Raw genomic sequence first — 19093 nt, forward strand, 5'->3', positions numbered from 1 at the left:
TATTATTATTTTAGCAACTATGTGATTAATTTAATCCAAAATAATTATTTGCCTTAATCATGAAGTTTAATAGGGTATAAAGTGTAAAGCCTTTGAGATGGTGGACTGAGTTAGATTTACAATGATTTTGACATTAGGCTTTGAAAAGCAGTGTTTTAAAACCCGAACCGGCCCGGCGGGTCGACCCGGGACCCGGCCGACCCGGGCCTGGAACCGGTCCGGGTGGAGGCTAAAACCTGCTTGGGAATTGGCCCGGGAAAACCCGGTCGACCCGCCGGGTCGACCCGGGACCCGGTCAAACTCGGGTGAGACCCGGTCAATTTTTTCCTTGCCGCTATCTCTTCTCTTCCTTCGACCTCCGCGTCCCGGCTAATTGCACCTGCTGCCTAAGGAGCAAAACCCGAGTTGGAGGAGTTCCATTGAAATTCACACTCTTCACCTTCTTCTCACTAGCATTCACTATAACCCCAGCTCTCCTATCAGTCTTCTTTGCCATCAATGGCGTCATCATCGACATCTCCTGTTTCCCTTGCTCCTATTTAGTATAATCCCTTGCTCCTGTTTCCCCAATCCTTGCCCTTCCTTCCACCCCATCTTCGCCATCATCCTCTGCGCCGCAGTTATTTGTCCACCAGCACCAACTCCCAACCCTACCATCCCTAACATCCCAATACTAAACCCATCCCCATTCCTGGGTGGCGAAGAACTCCTTGAAACACCTCCACTCATGGCAGCACGCCTTCTCCACGCTTCCTCCCCAGAAATATTCACATCCCTGTCCCTATCCTTCTCCCTTTCCCTCTCCCTCTCCTCCTCCTCTTCCTCTTGCCTCCTCTCAATCTCCCTCAACCTCTCCACTTCCATCGCCTTCCTTTTTTTCTCCCTCCTATAATCTTCATAATCATTCGGCCTGGCCGGATCATACTCCTCAACAACCACCGAATTCACCCCTATCAGTTCCGGTTGCGGAGCCACCTCATTGGGTAGCACAGTCGTCGCCGCCACGAACAGAGAAACCATAGTTTTGGAAGCAGAGATTTGGGATTTTTTAAAATAGTTAGTGGTGATGTGAGTAGAAGAAATTAATGTGTTGATTTAATAAAAGTAACTGTGGTGTTAATTTTGTTGCATGTGTTTTTTTTTTGGTTGATCCAGGTCAACCCGGGTTAACCCATTTGACCTGTGACCCGATCACTTGACCGGGTCAATGACCGGGTCGGGTTTCAAAACTATGTTGAAAAGTCTTCAAAGTGTTGCTTTCATGAACATATCATAAAATACCTGGAAATTCAATTTTTAAAGATAAATGATTAGTAAATGCTATTATTTAAAAGATTAATAAGTTTGTTTGTTTTTTTTAGATAAAATGATGTTTAATTTTTCCACCTATATTACCCTTTTTATAAGATAAAATAATTATCAATTAATTTGTTTTTCTTTTCTTTTTCTTAAAACCCTTTCATAATAATTTTTTTGAATGTCCAATTTTCTCACTTGTAACATAGTATATTGTTTAATATACTTAGTTTTATATTATCATTATTATAAATCTTAATTATATTAAAATGATATTATGAGGATAGAAATAGAAAATATAATTCTCCATACCTGTAAATCTTGTTTATAAAAAGAAAAAAATTTAATTCTTCATTAGCATAACGATTTGCTCCTAACCTTTTCTTAGAATTATAGCAATTAAAAAAAATAAAACTGTATAATAATAAATCTTTAATCTAAAAAAAATGTTAAAATCTCTTAAGAAAAGATCCAAAATATATGGATTAAGAATTTTACACAAAAATAGTTGTTGCAATGTATTTTCAAAAAAGAAATGTAAGGATTTTATAAGAAAATAGAATAAAACAGACTTATTTGAGAGAAAGAAAATCCTTTAAGATTGAATTTATTAGTCTAGCAAAATATCATACAACTTATTGATGATTTATCTACTTTTCCCCTAAAATATTTCTTGAAGGAAAACTGCAATGAATAAAATTCTGTTCTCTTTTTTCCCTTTTAATATTGGAACACAAAGCATGTCTTTTCAATTAGGGTTCTTCCCCCTGAATATTCAAAGTAAAATGTGGCTTGAAGCTTTCTCCTTTGAAGAATAGATAATATTTTGGTCTCAAATCAGTTGGCATAGCATCCACTACATTATGTATCATTCAAATCCTTTGAATCCTTCAGCAGAAATATGCATTCCCAGTACTTCTCACTATAAAGAATTTGACCAAGGAGAACATTGAAATTGCTTAAGGTGTGACCGAACTTAATACTCACGTAAAGAAAGAATAGTTTTTGATATTGTAATAATAATTGTTTTTTAAAATACTTTTTATTTAAAAATATATTAAAATAATATTTTTTATATTTTTATTATCTACATCTTAAAATTCTTGCATTGCTACGCAAAAACAAACAGCTATAGAAATTTTTATCTCAACTATTTATATATTTTCTTGCTAAATGTTTTCTATTGTTGACATAAATTAAATCCATTACCTATTGATTGTTTCAATTAAGTCCCCCCACTTACTCGGATTTTGATAAACCAATCCTCATGCATTTTATTCAAACAATAATCTAACCTTAACTACTAAGAACGGGGAGTGATTAAAAGTACATGTCTTAATTAACAAGTCACACACTACTTTGTATTAATTGTACCCAAATGCTTGACTTTGAAAATCTTTGATACTTTATTATATATTAATGTTAAATATTACATTAGCCCAAACAAAGACTAAAAACATTGTCTCCATTATGCTGATTTTTCACATGTTTTTTTTTTTTTTTGTAATAGTCGGAGCATGATGCACTAAAAAATTTATAGTAAACAGGGGTCATTAAAAACCCTGCTATCATTATGAAGTAGCTTGTTTATTTTTATTTCTTTACTTTAAATTAATTTTTTTAATATTTTTTTATTGTTTTGATATGCTAATATCAAAAATAATATTTAAAAAATAAAAAAATATTATTTTAATTTATTTTCAAACAAAAAAACATTTTAAAAATTAACCTACAGCACTTTCAAACATTCTAAAACTCAAAATTACCTGGCCAATCTACAGTATTATTGACTTCCCGGTGTGATGGCTGAACGTGAACATCCCAATCTCTAGACAAACAGTTGCCTTGGTGATTAAGACTTCATATATATGTTCCTTATACCACACGAATCACCAAAGAATTTAATGCCACCCAAAAAGAAGCCTTGTCACACGTACAAATTAATTTCCTTGAGGATATAAAATCCTTTCAATAATCACAACATGGACTAAAATTAACTATATATTAAAATATACACACACATACATGTGAAAAACTGAGTATTCGAAGCAAGTCTTGTCTTGCAAAAGAGGGCATGACTGGATTGGATGTTCATAGTCAGGTCAAATTATTTTTCAAATCTTTAATTTTATCAAAGAAGTGACTTTGTGGTGGTAAGACAATAGTTGTTAAACCCGGTTATTCTAGAGAAATTAGGATTGTACTACATTTTTTTTTAATTAGATAAAATATTAATAATTAAAATATAATTAACTCGGTCAAATTCAATCAATTAATTAAAATTAATTTTTTTAAAATAAAACAATATTATTTTAATAAAAATAAATGACCCAAGCTCTTTTCCAATCGAAGTAGGTCTAACATCCGGAATAGTAAGATTTCAGATTCAATATTTTTTACCAAAAAAGAAAGAAAACATGCATGTCATGGTACATTGATTAGTAATTTCGTAATTATATTGATAACCACTTCACCTATAAATTATTCCTGAAAACTAGTAGTTGTAAACTTGGTCCCTCAAATGGGATTTTAATCTTCTGTTGTTCTTCTGCCCTTGTCCAAACTTTGATGAGTTACCAGTGCTCATCTCATCTACAAAGTGACAAGACTTTAAACAAGGCATATGACAGCAGCAGCAGCTAGCACATAAGAATAAAGACGGCACTGACAAGACTTTAAAACGGTTAATCAAATCAACTGGTTAACAAAATCCAACGTTTGGAAGAATCCCTTTTGTCTAACCTGTCGATCAAACCTACCAGTTTTCTTTCCTTTTCAGATTCCAAGGACCAACCAATCAAGGCTTCTACAGATATCTTTTTGGATAATCTACATTCTCTGCCAGTAGTTTATACTTTATAGGTCAGTGTTCCAAAACTAGTTCTTCTTCTGTTTGCATTTGTGCTGGTATAATACTACACACTGCTGAAGAAACTGAGGTGAGAGGTAGTGAGCCATTTACAAATGGGAATGTTGAGTGAAGGCCTCACACAGGTATTGATACCTGCTGCTGCTCTGGTTGGGATCGCTTTTGCTTTGCTTCAGTGGTATTTAGTGTCAAAGGTGAAGGTTTCTGGTGATTCTAGTAATGGTTATAGTGGTAAGTTAATTGAAGAGGAAGAAGATGGTATTGATAGTCTTGAGGTTTCTATCAACTGTGCTGAAATCCAGAATGCCATTTCTGTTGGTAATCTCTCTATCTCTGCTTGTGATTCTTGATTTCATGGAGTTTAATTTGATTATATTATAGACCAAAGATATTCTTCTGGATGGGTTTTTTTTCCTGATAAAATATTTTATTTAGTTTAGGATGTTGAGTTCCATCATCTCTCATGCTAAAAAAGAAAGAATATTATGCTAGGGTTTTTATTTTCTGAATAAAAAAATGGAATGTTTTTGTCTGTTATGCTTTCTGGGTTTGATTTTGCTGGTGCTTCATAATGTATGTTTGCATGTGTCTGATTCTGATTTTGTCTTCTCCGGTTATTCTTTGGCTAGTTAGCAACAACTTCTCTGTCCACTGTAGGCCTATAACGTTGATGATCATCTGGATGATGAGCTCCTTGGCTAAATATATGGCAAAAATAAGCCTTTTGTCAATTTGGGATAGGCAACTTGGAAAGTTGAAAGTTTATCTTTGTTGACTCTTTGGATTGCCCTTCAAGTTCTGTGTTTTCTTGTTTTAAAGGCATATGCCAATTTATTGATGCTCTGAGTGCTGACACTTGAATTATAACTGGAAAGAGTATTAGCCAATCATCAGCATGCAGGTAGTGTCTACAGTTCAATTGCACAGGTTTGATCCATCCTTTGATGGCTTTTAGAGCTTTTGGTAAAGTATATAAATGTTCTTGCATTGATGAGGAAACCATTTTGAGAATTGTGATGTTTATTTGACCTGATTTGTTGTCAGGGGCAACCTCGTTCCTGTTTACTCAGTACAAGTACCTCAGTGTCTTCATGGTAGTTTTTGCTGCCATCATATTCTTCTTCCTTGGTTCAGTTAAGGGATTCAGCACCAAAAGTGAACCTTGCACATACAGCCAAGGGAAACTTTGTAAACCAGCTCTTGCCAACGCTGCCTTTAGCACACTTGCTTTCTTGCTTGGTGCTCTTACTTCTGTCCTCTCAGGCTTCTTAGGCATGAAGATCGCAACCTATGCCAACGCCAGGACAACTCTAGAAGCAAGGAAGGGTGTAGGAAAGGCCTTTATTACAGCTTTTCGCTCAGGGGCAGTGATGGGTTTTCTTCTTGCTGCAAATGGCCTTTTGGTGCTCTATATCTCCATCATCTTATTCAAAATCTACTATGGAGATGACTGGGAAGGACTTTATGAGTCCATTACTGGTTATGGCCTTGGAGGTTCATCAATGGCACTCTTTGGAAGAGTTGGAGGAGGTATATATACAAAAGCAGCTGATGTTGGGGCTGACCTTGTCGGAAAAGTTGAACGGAATATCCCTGAAGACGATCCAAGAAATCCAGCTGTAATTTCCTTGACCTTCTATAAAACTCCTTGACTGATTATCATGATCAAAAGTTCATCCTCTGTGCCATTAACATTGATTGGTTGCAATGGTTGACGGTTTTATTACAGGTTATTGCTGATAATGTGGGTGACAATGTAGGAGACATTGCTGGGATGGGGTCTGACCTATTTGGATCTTATGCTGAAGCCTCCTGTGCAGCACTTTTTGTTGCTTCAATATCATCCTTTGGTGTTAGCCATGACTACACAGCCATGTCCTATCCGCTGATTATAAGCTCAGTTGGAATTGTGGTTTGCCTGATAACTACACTTTTTGCAACTGATCTCTCTGAGATCAGGGATGTAAGTCAAATTGAGCCATCATTGAAAAGGCAACTCGTTGTCTCAACGATTCTGATGACTGTTGGGATTGCCATGGTCAGCTTTTTCGCTTTGCCATCAGAATTCACTCTCTTCAATTTCGGAACCGAGAAGGCTGTCAAGAACTGGTATGCTACCCACCAAAAGTCTATTGCCTTTTTCCCTGGAATATTTTGTAGGTTCCATTTTGTTGACTGAAGTACATATTACTGCAGGCACCTTTTCTTCTGTGTCACCATTGGCTTGTGGGCTGGACTTGTGATTGGATATACAACAGAGTATTACACTAGCAATGCCTACAGGTTGGTTATCATCTTCAAGAATCTCATTATCTAGCAAGTAGCCCTTCTTTTAGACTTGTAAACTGCTGCGTATAGTTGTTAGAATCACGGCTTTCAGGAAATACAAAACCTTTTTTAATTCATTGCCAGTGTCAGAAAATAGTATAATGATCGAGAGTATGTGACCCTGGGATTGGCTTATAAAGTGTTTCTTCTGTTAAAAAATATTCACCTGAGTGTTTCTATATTTTTCAAGGTCTTGCCTTAAGTGCTTTGGATTTATGTGCATGTTGGATTCCGCAGTCCCGTGCAGGATGTAGCAGATTCTTGCAGGACAGGTGCTGCGACGAATGTGATTTTCGGGTTGGCTTTGGGATACAAATCTGTCATCGTTCCAATATTTGCCATTGCCATTGCTATCTATGTTAGCTTTAGCCTGGCCGCCATGTATGGAATTGCTGTGGCTGCTTTGGGAATGCTCAGTACTATTGCCACTGGTCTTGCAATTGATGCTTATGGGCCCATAAGTGATAATGCTGGTGGTATTGCAGAAATGGCTGGCATGAGTCATAAGATTCGTGAAAGAACGGATGCTCTAGATGCTGCTGGCAACACCACTGCTGCAATCGGCAAGGTAGGGCTACTAATCTGTTCTTTAACTGCCAAAATGCCAGTGACTCTTTGATTTGTTTTCCATGTTAGATCCCATGGGCTTGTGTTGTTTCCATAAGGACTCCTGCCACCACTTGATGATCTCAAGTCGCACTAAATCCTTGTAACGTTTTGCTACTTCATGCCCCAGGGTTTTGCTATTGGATCAGCTGCTCTTGTTTCCCTTGCTTTGTTTGGTGCCTTTGTCAGCAGGGCTGGCATCAATACTGTCGACGTTTTAACCCCCAAGGTCTTCATTGGGTTGATCGTTGGGGCTATGCTTCCATACTGGTTCTCTGCCATGACAATGAAGAGTGTGGGGAGTGCAGCACTCAAAATGGTCGAAGAGGTTCGTCGACAGTTCAATACTATTCCAGGGCTTATGGAAGGTAGAGCCAAACCAGACTACGCAAACTGTGTCAAGATTTCAACTGATGCCTCTCTCAGGGAGATGATCCCACCTGGTGCTTTGGTTATGCTTACACCACTTATCACCGGAACCTTATTCGGAGTTGAAACTCTTGCTGGTGTTCTTGCTGGTTCACTTGTTTCTGGTGTTCAGGTGTGTTCTCATTGTTCATCTCCCCTAACAGAGCTATGTTACTATAGAACCATAGAAAACTTTGCTGGTGTTCAGAGTTAAGCAGAGTGTCTTTCTGTTCTCCTCTTATCAGGTTGCCATTTCGGCCTCTAACACCGGAGGGGCATGGGACAATGCCAAGAAATACATAGAGGTAAGAATTTTCGTTCTTGCAACTAAAACCAGTCTGCGAGATTTCTTAGCTATGTTGTGTCTGATCCTGGATTGCAATGTGGTTTAGGCTGGTGCATCGGAGCATGCAAGATCGTTGGGTCCAAAGGGTTCAGATGCACACAAAGCTGCTGTCATTGGCGACACAATTGGAGATCCCCTCAAGGACACTTCAGGCCCATCACTTAACATCCTGATAAAGCTGATGGCAGTTGAGTCACTAGTTTTTGCTCCATTCTTCGCCGCTCATGGAGGTTTACTCTTCAAATTTCTCTAATCGAGACCATCAAGCTGTCAGGATTATTCAGGTACATACGTTGATCGCTGGTGAAGCAGCATCATCACCTAATTGAGCTCTCCTTGTCTGGTGATGGAGAAAAAATATATATAAGGCTTTGATACCGCAATTGAGACAACTTCACAATAATTGAACGAGTTTCTAGTGTACATTAATTTCTTGTTTCATGTGTAGAATTCTGGTGATATTGTCTTCACCCTATGAACAATGTGCACATGAAGAGTCAAGCATGACTTCTTCTTAAATAATTTTATGTCTACTTGAAATAATAAAAAAATAATTTTTATTTTAACTCTCGCAGGACATCAAAATGAAATCACAGTTACAAAACCTAATTTACAGTTTGACCCAATCCGAACCAGATTAATGGGTTGTTGACGAGTTAATTCAATATTTTATAAATAAATAAAAACACAGTTATTTAAAACTAAAATTCTATAAAACCATGCATGAAACTACATTGTTGGACTGAAGCAACAGGCTCATCCTACAAGAGACAGTCAGTGGAGGTTGCTGTGGATTTTAAAATGTAGAACATGGAAAACTTCATCAGCAAATTTGGAAAGAGGCTGGCCTGGCCGACTCTTTGCCAATGTGCTACAGAGCATGGAGTGGCTTCCAATCTAAGCATCCAAGGCAGGAAATAAAATAAGTGCCAGAGCCCACCACCAGCTTGGATGAATTCAATGGCCTTCCAAAGTTATCTTACATGGTGGATTTTTTATTGCCTTTTTTATGTACTTTCTTGAAGGAATATCCTCTTACCACACAAATGTTAGCATATCCCATTGCATTTGAAAAATTGGGTGCCTTTTGTGGTCAGATTTAAAGGCACCATGGCTTTTGCAATTTGCATGGATCTGGCACTTGGTACCTAATTTTTGATGTGCATACACGAAGATGGAAATGTATTTTTTCATTACTTTTTTAAAAGAATAAAAATAACAAAAATTAAAGGAACATTTAATAATTTTCTCGAGATTATTAGAATAGAAAAGATTTAGACAACGAGATAGAATACAGATGTATTCATAATAAATATTTATTTTAAAATTATTTTATAAGCATATTTATTTTTTATTATTATTTTCTAACCAAATATATTTATTTCTAAATAGAAGCTTATGGAGAGATTAGGAAGCTTGATCCACCACCTAACCAAAACTTAATAAAACTTCAAAAATCCAAACACAAAACCAGATCAAACCTGCTTAACATAAAAAAAAAACCCTTCTCAATCGGCCCCACTTAATCCCAACCCACCAACCACCACCTGCCACGTGCTTACCTCTAACCAAAAAGGAAAATCCCAAAATCCCACAACAAATTTGCTGCTATTTACCAATCCCTCACTTCCACGTCACTCCAATGACACTCCAAATCCTACACGTCAACTTCCTATTCGTCCACATAACCACGCTGAAATTCACGAAAACGCTCCTCTATAAAAACCCTCCAAGGATCACTCTCCCAGTGTAATCTGCACCATTTTCAAATAAAATGGCAAACCCTAAAATCCTCCCTCTGATTCTCTTCTCTCTCTTCGCGATCGCATCTGCTAAAGTCTTCTTCGAAGAACGATTCGAAGGTATAATTATACGTAACCGCATAAATCTACCTATTCGTGTATTAGCTAATGAACTTGTGATTTGATCTAGATCGTTGAATTTGCCTCACATTTTGATTTGATTCGATCAGTCTTTTTTTCGTGTTTCATTTCGGTATTTATCGGCATTTATATAAACGTATAGATGTACGTATTTGTATGCGTATTAATTTAGGAGCAGTGGTTTTAGTGTAGTTAGTGATCTAGATTGGTTTCGATTTGAGTGGTAAAGGATCGGTGATTGTGTTTGATATGTGGATCTGGTGGTTTTGGAGTAGTGACTTGGTTAATTATAGAGTAATTGAGGTTAAAACTGGAATAATTTTGTTTAGATCCGGTACTGTTTTATGGTTCTGAATAGTAGCTGATGATGATTGTGGTGGTTTTATGGATTTTATTTCTGTAATTAGAGCTGCTTTTCATGTGAAATTTGGAAGGTAGAAAAGGAAAGTGATTTCGTAAACAAGTATGCGGTGTTATAGTTATTGAACCTTGATATGATGAAAGCAATTGTTGCAATTATTACTGATTTCATTATCTAAAGGTTTGAAGAAATGTGGAATTGTCAAACTCTTGTAATCGGCAAATGATAATTGGCATGTTTCTTGGGTTCATTTCTAATTTTGCATTGGCATTGTATGATTAAATTTATGTTTGATGATTGCTAATCTGGTTTTTGTGGTTTCGTGTGAAATTGAAGATGGATGGGAGAATAGCTGGGTTGTATCTGATTGGAAGAAAGATGAGAACACTGCTGGGGTGTGGAACTACACTTCTGGAAAATGGAATGGAGACCCCAATGACAAAGGTATTTTGTCGATGTTTCCAGTGGAATGTTTGACGGTTGAACTCTAGGTGTTTTGAAGTATGTTGAGATTGGCTGGTTGGCTTTATTTTTTTGACATCTTCATGCAGGTATCCAAACAAGTGAAGACTATAGGTTCTATGCTATTTCAGCTGAGTTCCCTAAATTCAGCAACAAGGATCAGACACTAGTCTTCCAATTCTCCGTCAAGCATGAGCAAAAGCTTGACTGTGGTGGTGGCTACATGAAGTTGCTCAGTGGTGAAGTTGACCAGAAGAAATTTGGTGGTGATACCCCATACAGGTTACTGCTTTTCCCACTGTAATCCTACAGTATTGTTGTGTTAGTCTGAATTGCTGATCTGGCATTTAATGGTTTGTTGCAGTATCATGTTTGGACCAGATATATGTGGATACAGCACCAAGAAAGTCCATGCCATTCTTAACTACAAAGAAACAAACCACTTGATCAAGAAGGACGTTCCTTGTGAGACTGACCAGCTCTCTCATGTCTACACATTGATCATCCGTCCTGATGCTACATACAGTATCCTTATTGACAATGTGGAGAAGCAAACTGGCAGTTTGTATGCTGACTGGGATCTTCTCCCACCGAAGACAATCAAGGATCCTGAGGCCAAGAAAGTAATTACCTAGCACCCTAATTGCTATATTGTTTAGTTAGTTTGCCTCTAGGTTTTGATGAGAGTTAGCTAGTTGGCCTTTTGGTTTTGAATCTTTTGATGACAATGTAACTTCTTCACTGGATGGCAGCCAGAAGATTGGGATGACAAGGAGTATATTCCTGATCCCGAGGACAAGAAGCCAGAGGTAACAGATTAAATTATTTTTGAACTTCGGAGGATGTTTGGAAATGTATAATTGATGTGACCATCTGTGTTTTATGTATTATTTATTTGTTTTTGCAGGGTTATGATGACATTCCTAAAGAACTTCCAGATCCTGAAGCCAAAAAGGTAGTTACTAAAGTGCCTGCTTTTCTAATCAGTGTGTTATGAATCTTTGATTTCTGAGAAATAATTTTCTAATTGAAGTGGTTTGCAATTGTAGCCCGAGGACTGGGATGATGAGGAAGATGGTGAGTGGACTGCCCCAACCATTCCTAACCCTGAGTACAAGGGCCCATGGAAGCCAAAGGTTTGTGCCTCTGTGTTTGGTTGAAAGCTTTTGATGTTGCTTTTTGTCTTAGGGACCATATATATTTATAACTCTGCTATTGTTGCAGAAAATTAAGAACCCCAACTACCAGGGCAAATGGAAAGCACCAATTATTGACAACCCAGGTTTGCTTTTGCCTCTTATTGGATTCGTTTTATATGCTCCTAAATTTCCAGTTAAATGGTATTTTGATTAAATGTGAATGTTTCGCAGATTTCAAGGATGATCCAGAACTTTATGTTTACCCTGACTTGAGATATGTTGGCATTGAGTTGTGGCAGGTATTTATCTCACCATATGTATTGTCAAATTCTGATTAATCCACTCAGTTACAAACAACTTTGTTTTATGCCAGGTGAAATCTGGAACCTTGTTTGACAATGTCTTGGTCTCTGACGACCCTGAGTACGCGAAGCAGATGGCTGAAGAAACATGGGGAAAGCAGAAAGATGTATGTGGCTTTTCTCATTGAAGTTAAATCATCCAAAGTGGAGCCTTTTGATGACATTGATTGATGAATTATTGAATTTTGCAGGCTGAGAAGGCAGCATTCGAAGAGGCAGAGAAGAAAAGAGACGAGGAGGTACTTTCTTGGTCTTGTGTTGCATGAAAAATTATGGATGTTCTGTAATTTACAGGAGATGTATATTGGTTTGCTGTGCAGATTCAGATTTTTTTTTGTAAATGAAACCATTCTAGATGTGATGTGAGAAAGGACTGATTTTATTTATTTTTTTCATGTTGTATCATGCTCCTGTATGTTAGAACTCCTAAAGTAATGTCTTATGGGGGTGCTTATTAGTGTTGTTAAGTGGGGCGAGTGCTTTTTCGCAGTCGAAAGCTGTTGGAGGACGTTTGCCATTCCATATTTTACTGCATTAATTCTGTTTCTGGAATTGTACAACTCTTTCCTAACCTTTGAGTTTTGATCATTTCAGGAATCCAAGGAAGATCCAGCTGACTCCGATGTAAGCATACGAACCTCTTGCTAAAACATTTGATATTTACTTGTGTTTCTGGCACTAATTGCACGATCCTGTTTTTTCAGGCTGAGGAGGAGGACGAGGCTGGTGATGCTGAAGGAGAGGATTCCGATGCCGAGACCAAAGCTGACACAGCTGAGGATGAAGATGAAGTACATGTAGGTTTTCTTTCCCCGGAAATGATGTGAAATCTAAGTTGTGTAATTGGCTGTGCGCTGATCAATTTTCCATGTTTCATATTTGTTTGCAGGATGAGTTGTGATGAGGAAGCTCTCTTGCCAGCAACTCAGTCTAGAGATAAAGCTTGGCACCAAGTGCTCGTAATTTTTTTCCTCATAATTCGTAGTTGTAGGAGTCCGTTCGTTTAGGGAGGGAGGGAGGGCCAAAACGGGTTGAGAACCGCGTGGCTGATTGTTTTTTAAGTATCCGGGCCTTGAGAAGGAATGGGAACTGTGCTTTTATTATCACATTCATAAAAATAGTTTGAACGTTCTTCAAATCCCCCCCTCCCCCCTGCCCTGATGTTCTTTGCATTTTGTTCACTTTGCTTTAGTTTTCTTAAAGCCTAACCAGGCTTGGTGTGTAACAAGGGAGTTGAGGGAGACAGGCCTGTATGAAAATCACTTGGTGGATTAGGCCTGCAATGAATGATTTTATAGGAATAGCTTAATGACCACTGGTTGTGTTGATGCATGCTCAAATCATCAGCGACGGCTGTAGCAACCAAACCTCGTGTTTAGACCATATGGAATATTTCTCGGCGGGGTGTAGAATACTAGCTTTAGCGCCATGTTTATCACGTCATTGGTATTTAATTAAATAATAATAAATAAAATTATCAAATTCAAATCTAATGATGTAATTAGCGTGGTTATTTGTCGATGCTGGTATTGCAGCAATCCTCTGAGAAGTTTTATGGTCATTAGCATGTAACTACTAAATAATTAAAGCACAAGGGATGAATGTGAGAATTTAAAAAATACTTTTTGATAGAAAAGGAGTTTTTATTATTTTTTGGTGGGATTTGATTTTCTTTCTCCATTGATTGGCTACCATTAATATAGTTTTAGTGGTGGAAATTTTTTAAAAATATTATATTTTTTATTTGAAAATATATTAAAATAATTTTTTTTTCATTTATTTTTTATTTTTAATATTAACACATTAAAATTATTAAAAAAAAAAAACTAAAAAAACAATATTTTGTTAAGGGAAACAAACGCATTGCAGAAATTACTTTCAAAGCATCCCATCTTTTTCCAGAGCTCATCTATTGCAAAATAATGAATACGAAAGGGAGTGGTAGAAGTGTGATTAAAAGAAGAAAAAACAGGAAAGAAACTAGAAAAGTTGATAGCAGCTGGTGCTAATGAATGAAGGCAGCCAGGTGTCTCACTCATTAACAATCGATAGGATAACCTCCAGCATCTTTCTCTCTTCCAAGGGTTTGGTTAGGTGGAAATCCATTCCAGCATCGAAGACTTTACTTGTTTGCTCGGGCATCGCATGGGCCGTTAATGCTATGATTGGTATATGAACGCCACTATATTGTTCTTCCTCCATTCGTATCAACCTTGTTGCCTCAAATCCATTCATTACTGGCATCTATATTTGCAGTGAAATGAGTTTTGAATTATTGCAATTGATCATTGTATTTGTGGGATAAAAGTTGATGAATTCATACCTCACAATCCATGAATATGATATCATAAGGGAGAGAGATTGAATCCCCTTCCTTCTTTTGATCACTTAATGATTTGCTGACTTCATCGAGGGCCTCTTTTCCATTTGTGCAGACTTCCACACTTGCTCCCAGTTTTTTCAGAACAGAACTGGTTAATCTCTGCAGCAACATAGAATCTTCAACAACCAGGACATGCTTTCCATTCAAGGGTTTGGAACCGGCTTCTACGGTGGGTTTATTCGCCGTTGTCGGTTGGAGTGAGCTGCTCTGAGGTGAAGCAAGGTCTAGCTCAATGATCTCCGAGCAAGTCAAGTCATTCGAAAGATTAGAATCTGCACAATCCTGGACTTCTTGAACCGCTGTCCTCCTTGTGGACTTTGAGAAGTTGCAGTGAGATGCACCCTTGCGTTCCGGAAGCAATGATAGGACTTGACTTAAACATGAACCATGAAGTGGTTTGTGTAACACATAATCGCCTTCTGCGGTTACCCTTTCCTTCACCTCATCGCTTGAATGTCCCATGATTGGATCATCCAACCAAACAACCTTGCACAAAGACTTTCCAATGTCTTTCCGAAAGTTAGCCAGGATGTTTTGGAAGTTAGGGTAACTAGTAGCTTCGTTGACATCGATCACGAGCAGTATGATGCTTGATGAACTTTTGGAGTTGGTCTTTTTGTAGTGCGGTGTAATGTGATCACCTTCATCCTTGATGTTTAGAGATCCATCCAGTGATCCTCGATCGGAATTGGTGGATGCAGACTTGCTCAAGTAGTCATCTGAAGTGTTCTCTGGTTTTCCTGAGATGAAATAAGAAAGGTCTAGCTTGCGCTTAACCTTCTCAAGCTCTAGCTGTAAATTCATCACCTGCTTAATTATTGTCACCTTAATGTTCAAGCGCTCAATATACTTCTTCAAGACCTTTCTTCGTTCTTCACCAGGAATGAAGATTATGACATGGGACCCTTCTGGTTTTGGTGACATGAATGGAAAGTGTTGATGAAATGCACTCGAGCGGCGATCTTCTTCTGGTTCGGCTGATTTGGGTTCAACAGAGGAAAGAAAAACATTGAACTTGAAGCAAGTGCCTCTTTCTCCAAGCTCTTTCTCAACAATTCTTAACTCTCCTTTCATCACACGTACCTGGAGCACATGTTTAATATAATCAGAAGGATGAAGGAAGGTAAAACAAGTTCTGAAGTAATCATTATCTTTTTCTTACCAAAGATTGGACAATGCCAAGTCCCAAACCAGTTCCTTCCTGTCCTGTAGCTGTTTCCTTAACTTGAACATAGTCTTCAAAGAGGGATTTTTGCTTATCTTTAGGTATTCCTTTGCCTGTATCATCCACCTCAAATTCAAACTCCACTTCGTTGGGATTTTCTTCAACGGTATTGAGAGCATCAAGATCATTGAAGCTATCTTGGTTCTTGTAGCAAAACCGAGATAGAAACTTCATCACGGTTGTACGATTAGAAGCAATGATCTCTTTTCTAAAGTTTTTCTTCTTAACCACAGCACGAATCGAGACATGACCTTCTGACGTAAACTTTATTGCATTATTCACCAAGTTGCACAAGATCTGTTTAAGTTTTAATCGATCGCCTCTCACATTAGCAGATTTGAGTGTAGAGCCATCACAGGGATCTAGCACAATGTCTATGCCTTTGTTCATTCCCAAAGGATAGAACATATCAACTATCTCCTCAAGGAGTTCGGCCAAGTTGAAATCTTCTATTTCAAGTGATGTTTTCCCTGCTTCAATTTTACTCATGTCCAGAATTGAGTTCAATATGCCTGAGACAACATTTTTTAAACGAAAAGTTAAGAAATTTATGATAAAGGTGGACTCCAAAGGTAAAGATTGAAAGAAGATATTGCTAACTAACCAAGAAGGTCCTTTGTATGATTTTCCAACTGTACTAATTGTGCCGCTAACTTAGATTCTGGATTAGCCTCTTCCTGGCAAAAATGTATTGAAGCTCTTACAGCTGCCAGAGAGTTGCGAACATCATGATTTGCACCAGCAAAGGCCTTAGTTTTGTTCATGCTCTTGCGCTCCGCTTGTTGAGTTGCTTCTGTCTGTTTTATCAGGGAAGCACATAGAAACATCTCGCGATTTGTGGCTCTTGCAGTCAAGAATAGGTATGTGCAGAGGGAGATAACAATGAAAATAAACACGAGGGCTAGAAGCAGGAGTGATAGCATGCTGTTTCTGTGGACGAGGTGCACTAGACCATTTCTAGGATAAGCCAATACATAAACCTGAAAAGAAATTTTTTTAGTAAGAATTGGACTGGATATGGAGTCTGACAGTTCATTGTTTTCAGCTCTGTGCAGATCTGAAATATGGTGATCGACTTTCAGGTCAGCTTTAAAATGCATACTAGCATCCAAAGGAAATTTATATATCTAGCACAACATACTACAGATTCTGTTCTTAAAGGACTTGACATACCGTTTTAAGTCCAGCAATATCAAGAGTGGAGCAGTAAAACATGTACTTGATTCCCACTATCTTCTTATGAAGAGGTCTTAATCTGCCATCCTCAGGATCACATGAGATGTCATAGTGACCTAAAGGGTCACCATTTCGCTTCATTGTTTGCACCATAACCGTGTCGTTGTGTATCTCTATTTGACTGTTTGGAAGCTTTGTTTGCACAACAACCTGTCCATTTGCAGTTCCTAAGTGAAAAAACCCTCCATGAAAATCCAGCGCCGCAAAATGATTAATGACCACTTCTATTGGAAACCCAAGGGATACAACACCCCTTCCATCAACGGCTGCCGTGTTGAGGAATAAGCTATCTTGAGCCTTGTTCCACCCAGTATCCATTGAAGAATGCCCACTTGTGCTATTCAAGGCCTTCTGAAACCAGCTTGAATTTACAGTAACCTTAGGGTCAGAGGCAACTGCATCTCCATACAACTTCCCAGTGTCACGATTTACGGGTTGAGTAAACCACTGCGAGGAAAATGAAGTGTTGGAATAGACTGAAAATGTTTGGTCCTCGTCATTGTAGAAGGAGAATAATAGACCATCAAGTCCAATGTATGAAACTTGTGATAATTCTGGAATCGTCGAAAGTGCTAAGAATAAAGTTGGTGCAACCTGGAAACAAAAACACTACCACCCATCAGTCACAAAGGGGTTGGTGCGAGATCAAGAAAACACTACTTGCCATTCCTATTCTGCTTAGCTACGCATAGAAATCACATTCCGATGGTTTTGGTCGCATTAACCTTAGCTTGAATGGCAACAAATGAAAGCTGAGTTCCATTCAAAGATGAGCTTAAAGCTCTTGCTAAATTTGATGCCGATGAGTTCAGGCGGTGCAGCAGTCCTGCGGTCATCTGAATCTCTGAGAAAGATTTGTTACGCACTCCTTCATACTCAGACATTACGCGGTTTTTGGATTGCTTAATCATCACACACAATTCTGAGAACATGAAACTTGAAAGAACCTGATATGTTAAACAAGAGTGTAAGTTCTGCTACAAACTTTAAAAGTGGCAAACCATTGATAAAGAAGAACAACAAAACAAAATGGTGTGAGCTTGAGGAGGGAATTACTAGAATGATGACAAAATAAGAAGGCCTAACAATTGCCTTCAGCGATCGAAACCTCTCCGAGTTGAACCTCATTTTTGCAGCTAAATATCTGTGCTCTGATACCTACATTTCAAAGCAACATAGGAAAGTTACACGGGTAATAAAACAAATAAAACATTATAGTATTAAGTCACTGTATCATCAGAATGATGCCATGGCTAAGCTCTGTCCTTAGTGACATCTACAAGGTTTGAGCATAGAAGATAGCTTCACAAGTAAAATTCCTAATCAATGATTCTGTTTTTTAATTTCGGTTCACTCTTCCACTTGATCACTCAAGAGAAGGATGAGATTTTGTATATCTTTTAAGAACAAAAACCTTATGCTCCTCTTAAGAAGTACATTTTCTTTACTTGCCTATGGCAGGCAGGATGTCCAGTTTTAGCTCAATGGTCCCAGAATCTGGAAACTTAACATGACAGTGCAGGAATGGTATTGAAACTGAGAAGTAAAGCTAGCCTTTCAAGCTTGATTTCTTAACAAAAACAGGGGGGGAAAAGATCAGAAGATGAGACGTAGTTCTCTTAACTATAGAAAGGACTGAAAAAGCTCCAAGTCACAGATGAACAAGTGTCATTTGAAGGTATTGAAAATTGAATGATCACCTGACTTGTAGTGTTGATCAATCAAGAAAGGTCAGCTATGGCAGAGTATTTCGTTGTGACACAAAAGAAAGAGTGTTCATGCATATGATTTTTGTTGCTGTTGCAGTCAAAGAGAAAGACTAGGAGAATCAAAACTGTCTTAGTGAACGTCAGGGAGTTTGTTATTTAAGATAAATGATAGTTTTTAATTTAGATAGATTTATTAGCTATTTTTTTCTCAAATCCAAAAAAAAAATATATATATATATATATATATAAAAAAAAAAAATAGTTTTGCAATGAATTCTTGTAAGTATAAAAATACATGCCTTCTCAAAAATCATTTTTATTTGATTTTGAAATATTGAATAAAAAGTTCTCTCATCTAGAGACATACAGGAGAAAAAGGTTCAGAACTCATGAAAGAACGGAAAGAATGTCCTGGCTCTGTTCCTTCAACAGTGGCGCAAGGGAATTGCTAGCTTCTCCCATTTCCATTCTGTAGGAACC

General features: G+C 37.8%; 4 protein-coding genes across 4 annotated transcripts; 2 read left to right on the top strand and 2 right to left on the bottom strand.

Moving 5' to 3' along the window:
* Window positions 1-507: 507 nt before the first annotated feature.
* Window positions 508-1020, bottom strand: LOC133669846 (DNA-damage-repair/toleration protein DRT111, chloroplastic-like). The gene has a single exon (XM_062090175.1). It carries the CDS (start codon window positions 1018-1020, stop codon window positions 508-510), a length of 513 nt encoding a protein of 170 aa, XP_061946159.1.
* Window positions 1021-3970: 2950 nt separating this feature from the next.
* Window positions 3971-8419, top strand: LOC133669737 (pyrophosphate-energized vacuolar membrane proton pump-like). Its single transcript, XM_062089985.1, has 8 exons — window positions 3971-4483; window positions 5210-5784; window positions 5895-6274; window positions 6362-6448; window positions 6731-7061; window positions 7230-7640; window positions 7753-7812; window positions 7900-8419. Exons 1-8 carry the CDS (start codon window positions 4261-4263, stop codon window positions 8104-8106), a joined length of 2274 nt encoding a protein of 757 aa, XP_061945969.1. The 5' UTR covers window positions 3971-4260; the 3' UTR covers window positions 8107-8419.
* A 1148-nt stretch (window positions 8420-9567) lies between these two features.
* LOC133669738 (calreticulin) lies at window positions 9568-13198 on the top strand. Its single transcript, XM_062089986.1, has 14 exons — window positions 9568-9715; window positions 10434-10541; window positions 10649-10841; window positions 10924-11182; window positions 11312-11368; window positions 11467-11514; window positions 11609-11695; window positions 11784-11841; window positions 11930-11997; window positions 12072-12167; window positions 12252-12299; window positions 12655-12684; window positions 12765-12857; window positions 12950-13198. The coding sequence occupies exons 1-14, from the start codon at window positions 9628-9630 to the stop codon at window positions 12959-12961; spliced, it is 1245 nt and encodes a 414-aa protein (XP_061945970.1). The 5' UTR covers window positions 9568-9627; the 3' UTR covers window positions 12962-13198.
* Window positions 13199-13936: 738 nt separating this feature from the next.
* LOC133669847 (histidine kinase CKI1-like) lies at window positions 13937-17788 on the bottom strand. The gene is made up of 6 exons (XM_062090176.1): window positions 17630-17788; window positions 16842-17498; window positions 16273-16648; window positions 15606-16180; window positions 14384-15526; window positions 13937-14304 (listed from the first exon to the last, which is right to left on the bottom strand). The coding sequence occupies exons 1-6, from the start codon at window positions 17786-17788 to the stop codon at window positions 14092-14094; spliced, it is 3123 nt and encodes a 1040-aa protein (XP_061946160.1). The 3' UTR covers window positions 13937-14091.
* Between the last annotated feature and the right edge of the window lie 1305 nt (window positions 17789-19093).

Source organism: Populus nigra, chromosome 12 (genome assembly GCF_951802175.1).
Source record: "Populus nigra chromosome 12, ddPopNigr1.1, whole genome shotgun sequence".
In the NCBI taxonomy this organism is placed as follows: domain Eukaryota; kingdom Viridiplantae; phylum Streptophyta; class Magnoliopsida; order Malpighiales; family Salicaceae; genus Populus; species Populus nigra.

What these genes read in the sequence shown, in the direction of transcription:
- LOC133669737 (XM_062089985.1), top strand. Translation starts at nt 4,261, where the DNA reads ATGGGAATGTTGAGTGAAGGCCTCACACAGGTATTGATACCTGCTGCT. An exon ending in ACGATCCAAGAAATCCAGCT is followed by an intron (nt 5,785 to 5,894) that starts GTAATTTCCTTG and finishes GTTTTATTACAG; the next exon opens with GTTATTGCTGATAATGTGGG. An exon ending in CACTTGTTTCTGGTGTTCAG is followed by an intron (nt 7,641 to 7,752) that starts GTGTGTTCTCAT and finishes TCCTCTTATCAG; the next exon opens with GTTGCCATTTCGGCCTCTAA.
- LOC133669847 (XM_062090176.1), bottom strand. Translation starts at nt 17,788, where the DNA reads ATGTCTGAGTATGAAGGAGTGCGTAACAAATCTTTCTCAGAGATTCAG. An exon ending in ATATTGCTGGACTTAAAACG is followed by an intron (nt 16,649 to 16,841) that starts GTATGTCAAGTC and finishes ATTTCTTTTCAG; the next exon opens with GTTTATGTATTGGCTTATCC. An exon ending in TCATACAAAGGACCTTCTTG is followed by an intron (nt 16,181 to 16,272) that starts GTTAGTTAGCAA and finishes ATGTTGTCTCAG; the next exon opens with GCATATTGAACTCAATTCTG.
- LOC133669846 (XM_062090175.1), bottom strand. Translation starts at nt 1,020, where the DNA reads ATGGTTTCTCTGTTCGTGGCGGCGACGACTGTGCTACCCAATGAGGTG.
- LOC133669738 (XM_062089986.1), top strand. Translation starts at nt 9,628, where the DNA reads ATGGCAAACCCTAAAATCCTCCCTCTGATTCTCTTCTCTCTCTTCGCG. An exon ending in TGGAGACCCCAATGACAAAG is followed by an intron (nt 10,542 to 10,648) that starts GTATTTTGTCGA and finishes ATCTTCATGCAG; the next exon opens with GTATCCAAACAAGTGAAGAC. An exon ending in ACCAATTATTGACAACCCAG is followed by an intron (nt 11,842 to 11,929) that starts GTTTGCTTTTGC and finishes AATGTTTCGCAG; the next exon opens with ATTTCAAGGATGATCCAGAA.